At 33.2% G+C, this 9,728-nt stretch overlaps 1 protein-coding gene across 1 annotated transcript; it reads left to right on the forward strand.

Annotated features, from left to right (window-relative positions):
* Positions 1–8,976: 8,976 nt before the first annotated feature.
* Positions 8,977–9,622, forward strand: LOC108380271 (uncharacterized). The gene is made up of 2 exons (XM_017636643.1): positions 8,977–9,113; positions 9,178–9,622. The coding sequence occupies exons 1-2, from the start codon at positions 9,060–9,062 to the stop codon at positions 9,535–9,537; spliced, it is 414 nt and encodes a 137-aa protein (XP_017492132.1). The 5' UTR covers positions 8,977–9,059; the 3' UTR covers positions 9,538–9,622.
* Positions 9,623–9,728: the final 106 nt, after the last annotated feature.

Raw genomic sequence — 9,728 nt, forward strand, 5'->3', positions numbered from 1 at the left:
TGTCAAAGCATACTGAGCATCTTTCTCTTTGACACCATGTCTGAAATCCCACGTGATCTGTCAAATACTAATGCATGAAAATCCTAACCTCAAAAAAATCACCCTTTATTATTAAACGTGCGATATGTAGCATATTGCTGTATTTGCCACAAGCGTTTTTGGCTATTATCCGGCTCAAGCTTTGTTTTCCATTAGCAAAGACGAAGATAAACGGAGTGAAGCGCTTTCCAAAAAATTTTAGTAGTAAACTTTTAAGCTTCCTAAAATCTTTGTTTTCTCTTTCAGCGGGTAAGGTGAATATATCAGTTTATTTTCTTTCAAATTAAGAAAACGGAGAATCAAAAAAAAAAAAATACAAGCAAATCTGCAAACATGCATACATACAGTATCTACACATTGAATTATGACCGTTAGATTTGTTTAATAAAAATATCTGGTTTCATTTCAAATTTTTATTTATCTGGTGTGAAATTTTGCAGAATTTGTTTAATTTTGCACAAAGTATGAAATCTCGATTCAGACAATTATAAAAAAATCTGTAAACTTGCATGTAAACTCTCAACTTTTTAATGAGATTTTTCAGATTTTTTGAGTATGCAGTTTTATACTATGTGAATTTTTGGCAAATTTTTAACTATTCCATAAATAAGTATATTCGACAAAAGGGCGAAAAAAATTATCAGAAATCATGAGATTTTTTAGCAACTTAAGACTTGCTCTTTGAATTAAATGAGCTATAAAACGCGTACTCAAAAAAATTCTCCAAGGTTCAGCAATGTTTCAAACCAAATAAAAAAAAACTGAAATTGATAACCTAAATATTATTAAACAAATCTATCCATTATAAATAATTCATGAGAAGATACTGTACATACTACATACATATTAGAAAATTTGAATACATATATTAAATTACTTCCTTGTCTCTAAAAGCGTAACCATTTCTTCCATTCTAATTGTGATTCAGATCTACTTTGTGCATTTATCAAACCTTAAGGGATAGACTTAGTAACAGAAAATAGGAGAGAAGCATATCCACATTTGTAACCTTCCACTACCGTTTACTCATTGTACGCAAGTTACAAGTTGCGAATACCATATTTTCAAACAATTTTTGTTGTAGCTTGGTTGTTGTTGTACTAAAGCAGGGATCACACGATTTGTACATTTGCACATTTGGCAACCATTAGAAATTTTTGTCGATAATAAGTTCTGCTCAATAACAACTTTCCAAACAACACCTCTCTGTATTTCTCTGTGAAAATGTATAAATCTATACAAATGTACAAATCGTGTGATCTCTGCTTAAGTAATTCTAAAACGTTTATAGTCCAAACGAAGTCATCAATAGAAACTGTTGTGATTAATTGCTCACCTCACGGCACTTCTATAAATGCAGCAGAAATATTCAAACGAATTTCATTGCAAATTTCGCTTTATTAAATTCTAATCTGAAATGAAAGGAAACTAGAAATTCGTCCATAAAAATCCCCGCAAAGGTTTTGTGTGAAATAAAATCCAAAATCGACAAAGACCCAAATATCAATCTCACATAAACGCAACAAAAAATGCAACAACAATTGTGTTATTATCAGAAATTGGTATTAAAATTGATTTCTTTGTTGTTGTTGCATATGTATGTTGCAAATGTTGCTGCAACACACAAAGTTGATGTTGAAATAGGAAAAAAAGGCAGAGGAGCTTCGCAAAACACTCGACCCACACGCCATCCCGTTCGTTCTCTGTAAGTTCTCAGTTTCGTTCAAATTTGCATGCAAAAGGTCATACCTGGAAAGTGGGGTGAAACAACAATGTTACAACAAAAACAACGAGCAGTAAAATGAACCAAAAAAAAAAAAAAACACGAGCGGACGAGTTAGAATTCATGTGAAAGTTATTGTTTTACAGTTATTTTTTACCTTTTCACTTGTTTTCCATTTAGTATGAAAATTCCATAAGGGCGATAGTAAAAAGTGAAACTGCAGAACAAACAGCGCGGACAACAACACAAAAATATAGTTAGTAAGAACATAAATTCAACAAAAGTATGGATGGGTAGTATGTTTGTATTTGTACTTAAGTATGTACGCAATAAAGAAATCCCTGCCAAAAGGGACAACAGATGCTTCAAAAAATATGGAGTGTTTACATACATATATTAGTTAGTACAGAAATAAAAGGAAAACTACTAACACAGAAATTGTAAATAAAAGTGAGCTAAACAGATGCAACAACCAGCAAGAAGACGGTTTGCTTTTTAATTTTGCAAAGGCAACATCAGGCGCAATCAAAGCGTTCGAGCAACTGGCACTTAACTGTAAAAACCAAAAAAACATACTTGGAATTTAAAATATAAAAAAAAAACAGATTTAAATACACTGCCCGAACAAAGAAATTTTTCACAATATATGCAACAATTTTTATTCTAATATTTTTCCGCCAATTTTGTACAGAAATATGGTTCATTCAATAACAAAAAACATAAAAATATAATTCCTAAACTTTGTGCAAAACTCGCGAAAATTCAGCAAATTTTCATCAAAATTTTTTTGAGTATGCAGTTTTGCACGCCCATTAAATTCTAGTAAAAAAAATGCAAGTTCGGAGTTAGTAAAAAATCGCGTCGATTTTTGTGATTTTTTTTTTTNTGAAAAAATGCAAGTTCGGAGTTAGTCAAAAATCGCGTCGATTTTTGTGATTTTTTTTTTTTGTTGAAGGTGTTGCATTTTTTCAATGTAAAGTATTTTTGAAAAAAAAAATTTGTATGGAAGGGACTGCGTTAAAAAAATTGCCAAAAATCAACGGTAATCCCTAGCTACTTAAAACTTGCACTTTATTATTATAAAATTGATTGATTTGAGCAGCTCTCCTACCATATTATAAATAATAAATAAATGGATTTGAAACCTACTTTTTTATTTAAAGCGGCGTTTTTATATTTTCTCTCTGACATCAGGTCTTATTTTAAAGGACTTTTTAATTTCAAAGATATGATTTATTTCGAAAATTATTTAAAAAATTCAATTCAATGTAGAATAAAAATATGGGTACCAAATGCAATAGGAAATTTCTTTAGAATTTAAAAAATAAAATTTGTTCGACTCACAAGGACGAATAGGTAATTTTTTAAGCTAATAAAGTTAGAAGGACTTAAGTCGAGGATGTTATCGACTTTATATAAATCCTTAACATATATATTTTTTTCAAAAACAAATATTGCAAAATTTCTGCGATACAATTTTAAAAGGACATTTTCAATACGTACCAAAAAAAATAATCTATTTAAATTCTACAGAATTTCCTCTTTTATTTGATAGCCATACTTGTTCTCTAAGCACATTTCACTGAATTTTTATACCCGAGCGCACATGTGGACAAGGGTATTATAATTTTGTTCACATAACATAACATAGACAAATGTATACATTTTATAAATTTTTGGGTAACGGGCGTGGCCCTGCCCACTTATGACCACAATTGTGTATCCCGGTAACCGATTCATCAAATTCATCAACCAAAAATGGTGCACCTTATAATCTTGATACGGAAAAGCAATTTGTTGAAAATTATTCAAATCGGTTTAAAATTATACCCTCTGCCCGTATAACGGTAAATTTAAAAAATACGAAAACTCGGATATTTCAAAAACTGAGGACACCAATTAACTCCAAGTTAATAATTACAACAGTCTCTTAACAATAAATAAGACTGTTATAGACTTTTAGGANGTCAGGTCTTATTTTAAAGGACTTTTTAATTTCAAAGATATGATTTATTTCAAAAATTATTAAAAAAAATCAATGCAATGTAGAATAAAAATGTGGGTACCAAATGCAAAAGGAAATTTCTTTAGAATTAAAAAAATAAAATTTTTTCGACTCACAAGGACGAATATTTTAAAGTTAGAAGGACTAAAGTCGAAGATGTTATCGACTTTATATAAATCTTTAACATATATTTTTTTCAAAAACAAATATTGCAAAATTTCTGCCATATAATTTTAAAAGGACATTTTCAATACGTTCCAAAAAAAATAATCTGTTTAAATTCTACAGAATTTCCTCTTTAATTTGATAGCCATACTTCTTCTCTAAGGCACATTTCACTGAATTCTTATACCCGAGCGCACATGTGCAATTTTGTTCACATAACATAACATAGACAAATGTATACATTTTAGAAATTTTTGAGTAACGGGCGTGGCTCCGCCCACTTATGACCACAAATGTGTATCTCGCTAGCCGATTCATCAAATTCATCAACCAAAATTGGTGCACCTTATAATCTTGATACGAAAAAGCAATTTGTTGAAAATTATTGAAATCGGTTTAAAATTATACCCTCTGCCCGTATAACGGTAAATTTAAACTCCGATATTTCATAAACTGAGGACACCAATTAACTCCAAGTTAAAAATTACAACAGTCTCTTAACAATAAATAAGACTGTTATAGACTTTTAGGAACTGGGCATGGCACCGCCCACTTTACGAACACAAAGGTTGATCTGGGCAACCGCTTTTCCAATTTCTACCAAACGTTTGAAATCGGGGAAAAACACCCCTGCTTATCATGCAAAGGTAGTAGAGAGACGACGATATTTGATATTTGCGCCGGGTATATAAAATTCGGTTTCGCCCGAACTTATATTTCTTTAGATACTTGTTTAAATGATTTTTGAATTACTGACGTCAGGGTGAAAAACGCAGTTTTACTTTATTTAGCCCTGGTTTCGCAAATATATATTGATTTTTATGTGTAAAATTTATTATCCCACGGTGTTATATGTATAATAAAAAAAATATTAGTTATTAAATAAACAAAAAAACTATGGCCAATACTGGTCAAGAAAAACAGTTTCGATTATTGCCATCAGCGCAAATTAAAAACACCGGAAGTTCCGGGATTATTTGCCAATAATTTCGGGATTTTCGGAAACTAAAAAAGGCCGGGATTTGTACGAATCTCTAAAGACAATATTCCGCTATTAGTCTCAATCGGGTAAAATTGGGCAGTAATTAGTCGTAACTATTCTCATATGGGTCGGTATTATTGGAAATCAATTAGTCCCCGACCCATCTCTGACAGGACAGATTTAATGATAGGGAGATATTTAGTAAACGAAATTTCATGTCCTACGTTAGCATGTAGAGAGAGTATTCGCTTAGCAAGCCTGAGAGCCCCGGTTCAAATCGCAGCTGGCGAGAGTTTTTATTTTTGTTTTTATTTTTTAACGACTAGTCGCTTTTTATGCCCATTCGGGTATAAAAGGGAACATTTATGCCGATTTCGTTTCTACCGAAAAATGCAACCTTCTCTTTGCCCTCTACGCCCAAACACTAAGAAGAGGGCGATGAGAAGGCAACATTTCTTGTAGAAACGAAATCGCCATTAGTAGCGATCAGTTCATTCCATATAAAGGGATCAAAAGTGGTATTCGTCGCATGTTCCTTTCCAATTGCTCCCGGATTCCTTCCGGATTAGTCGCATTTTTTGTAGGGTATTTATGTGTTTTTGTTTGCATTAACAGATATATGCATAGGCACGTAAGCCCCTTTTTACTAGAGGAGTAGAACCAAATTTAGAACAAGTATTTAAAAAAAAAAAAAATTAAAACAAGCTTTTATTAGCAGGGACCGCAACGGTTATGGCTTTTATTTTTTTGGTCAAATATAAAAGTTAAAATATGACTTATTGCTTCGGTCAAAAATAAAGGTTAAAATTTGTTTAACTTTTATATTTCAACGAAAAAAAAAATTTAAGTTTTAATTTTACTTTTGACTAAAAAAATATCAGTCAAAGAATAACGGTGAATTGCTGACTTTTTTGGAAAAAAGTACAAAAATAAATAAATCATATGGGATTAACATTCCTTGACTAACAAGCATCCCATTGCTATATACAAATGCTAAAATTACCGATTCTTTCCGACTGACTTTGTGAATTGAAATCTTGAAAAAACTAGTATTTTTGGTCTCTGTTTATTAGTGGTTAATAAAAAAATATAAATCGGTGGGCCAATTTGTTATTCCTTCCAGTGCAAGTACTTATACATATACACTTTAAATGTTCCAGTGAAAAGATAAAAAAGAACGCGAAGCATTTTCAACAGATCTATGATCTAGATATGGGTAGTGAACTCATTCTACCAGCGATAAATAAGGGTATTTCCATTTTGAGCGCTTTTCCATGCACAACAGCGACTGTAGGGCGATCGTTTAGTATCTACTCTTCGTAGAGTAAAACCCTGGCTCAGATGCACGACAGGAGAAGAAAGGCTTTCTGGAGGCATACTCATGAGCGTCCATAGAAAACTCGTTATCGAAAACCGCGAGATGATTCAAAAGGAAATAATCGAAAAATTTGCTGCAAATCCGAGACGTTTATTATTAGCGTGAAAATTATTAAATTGAAAATATATCAAACAAATTAACAAGTATATTTCGTTTAATCGCCAAAGAGATGGTGTGTGTCGATCTGGTCAATGGTGGACTTACCAGGTCTTAAGCCACACTGATAAGGTCCAATCAGCTGGTTCGTGAACTGCGTCAGTCTTCCACACAGTATTGTCGACAGGACCTTGTTTTTTTTTCAGTATTAAGAAGGCTTATTCCGTGATAATTGAGATCTCCCTTCTTATGGATTGGGCAAAGTATACTATGATTCTGGAATTCTGCTTAAAAGCTGGTACATGCGCCCCACCAACACTTCGCCACCGACTTTGAACAGCTCGGCCGCTATACCGTCGGCTTCGGGGGCCTTGTTGTTCTTAAGCTGCTTTATTGCTGTTCTCACCTCATCTTGGTTGAGTTGAAGGACGTGAGCTTCGTCCCTGTACATTGGTTCGGGTTCTTCTTCATCAAAGGCGCCACATACATATGTCGCCATTCAAAAGCGTTGAGAAGTGTTCCCTCCATAGTGTACTCAAGTGTACTCTCGACATCTTTTACCAGATTTCCATCTTCATCTTTGCAGAGGTAGCCCAGGTTCTTACAAGAACACAAAAACGATTCCGGAATAACCGAAAAATCGAAAAAATAAGTCCAAAGAATTGAAAAACCGTTTCAAATGATCCTAAAACGGTTCCTACACAGCCGCGAAATGCATATTGCACTATGAAATTCGGTTTAGATATATACATAGGTATATATTACAGAGTTCTTCGGTACATCAACTTCGGCAGTTTTGATGTTATCGACTTTAAATTCGGTTCGTATTGAAGGTGGGTGTGCTGCACCGTATTTGCGAAATTTATTTTCGTTGATACAACAAAAACTGCAACTTTTTCTACGGCGAAGGAACGGAGTAGAAGGAATGTGATTAATAACCTCAACGAACTGGAGGGTGGCTCGGGGCGATAGCAAAAATTTATGAATCATTGCCTCTTAATCATCAACTGCGGCATAAGATATTTTTTTGGTTTCAAGCAATAACCGCCTAAGTCGAAAACCTAAAATTCGAGAAAGAACGTTTTTAGCATTTGGATTATATGTTAGCCTTATGGGGAAACCAAAATATGTTCGTCTATAACTTGTACAATAGCCTACCTGTCGATATGAGGATTTTACATACATACATACGCATGGAATAGTACTTAATTGCAAAATTCGATAGAATATATAACTCAATTAGTTTCTTAAGTCGACTTAGGCGGTTATTGCATATGACCACAGATTTATAACACCAATTGTAATCAGTGCGTGTTTGTGGAAATGAATGCAATACTCTTATGCACTAAAGTAAATAAAAATAGATCCGTAAATTAGTGGTTAGAACTAAAGATAACAGTCGCCGCATGATAAAAGAGATTAGCGTAGAGTAAGAAAAGTGCATCTTTGTGCAGATGCGTGTACATTAGACTGCATCACTCCCCATACAAAAAAAAAAATCGGTCCAATCGGTCCATTGGAATTATAAAATCTATTATATTTTAAGACGTCCACCAAAATATTTCGGAAAAATATTAAGATTTAAGCGAGCTGGACCGATTTGAAAATACCTCCAAAAATGGAGTTTTTTATGAATTGAAATAGTGTCTTAAAGATGTTTTTTGAAAAAACCCCTCAAATGACAAAACGGAATGAGCTTAAAAAATTTACTCAAAAATATTAGAAAAAAAAAATTTTAAAATTGAACGAAATCATAATAAAGAGATTTTTGATGTTTTTTTTAACTTTTTTCAAATATTGGTATAAGAAAAACTTGAATAACTGAACCTAAACTCTTCCGTCTTATACTTGTGAGGTATCATTGGAAAGGTATTTTCTCGCCCTTTTTATTTCTTTGATAATAAGCTCATTCAAAGGATGAAAGCGAAAGGTAGGATGAACGAACATCATTCAAAGTTTAATTAAGATGTGTTGGTATTTAAAAAAAAAAAATAAATTGGGACACGAATGAATACCTTTTTTATCGAGATCCCACAAGTCTAAATCAGAATGATATAATATGATTGATAATATTGTTATGCAGATTTTTTAAGCTTAATCAGTTTTGTCATCTGAGGGGACTTTTTTCAAAAAGTTCTTTAAGAAACTATTTTTATTCATAAAAAGCTCCTTTTTTGGAGGTATTTTCAAATCGGTCCAGCTCGCTTCAATCTTATTATTTTTGCAAAATATTTTGGTGGACGTCATAAAATATNTTTTTTGGAGGTATTTTCAAATCGGTCCAGCTCGCTTCAATCTTATTATTTTTGCAAAATATTTTGGTGGACGTCATAAAATATAATATATTTTGTAATCCCGGCGGAAAAACCGCAACTTTTTTTGGTGATGCAGTCTAATGTACATACATATATATGTATGTAAATCCATGTGTACGAACGTAGGTATGTGGCCCTGAGATGACGCGATGACCACATAAATCAAATACCAAATTCAAAGGAAAAATCTACGCACCTAAAAGATAATCTTCTGTACCGCTTCGGATATAAAAGCGAATCAAGTCCAGTGGGTTAGCTATCAAATACGAAAAGTTGAACGAACAAAGTCAAAATTGCAGCGCAAGCAGTTAATAACTAACAGGATTTTATAAATTTTAAGTTAAGATAATTCATTCATGATGAAGTTTGTATTACTTTTTTTCTTAGTTAGTGGTTTTGTAGCATCAAGGGTAAGTTTTTTTTTTAATAATATAACGGTTTTAAGTACTCATTAAAAATACAAACGCCTTACAGGCTCAACTGAGTCTAGGCTTAGGTCTTGGGCTGGGCATTGGACGTGCAGGGCCGCCGCCACCAGAGTTTTTCCAGAATGTCGTCTTAAACGCTGAAGCGCAGAAGCTTCGCACAACGCCCGGGGAACTTCCAGCAGATTTGCAACAACGTGTGCAGGACACTTTGGGCAACGCTGAATTGGGATTCAATAGCTGCAGTACGGTTTCAACTCTTCCTTGGTTTCAAATGCGGTGTGTTGCTTTACAGCTGTCCAAATCCAAAGCCGAGTTGAAAGCCATTGACGACGAAGCTAAGGTTCGCGCACAGGCTGCAACGTCCGAGGCATCAGGACAAACAGCAGCAGACGCAACAAACTCCTAAAAAAGTGATATATGTTTATGCATTAGAACAATATATTCGTTTTTTCCAGCACAATTACGAAACAACTGTATTTGTTATTGTTTAATAAAGCAATTATTGAAAGGTATTGGTTTTTAATTTAACGCTTAATCAAAAATTCCATCATTACTTTGTTCCAAATGCATCTCTGTGCAACTTCTGAACCGCCTTAA

This window comes from Rhagoletis zephyria, unplaced genomic scaffold (genome assembly GCF_001687245.7).
Source record: "Rhagoletis zephyria isolate East Lansing unplaced genomic scaffold, Rhagoletis_zephyria_1.1 Rzeph_scaffold_18743, whole genome shotgun sequence".
Taxonomy (NCBI): Eukaryota; Metazoa; Arthropoda; class Insecta; order Diptera; family Tephritidae; genus Rhagoletis; species Rhagoletis zephyria.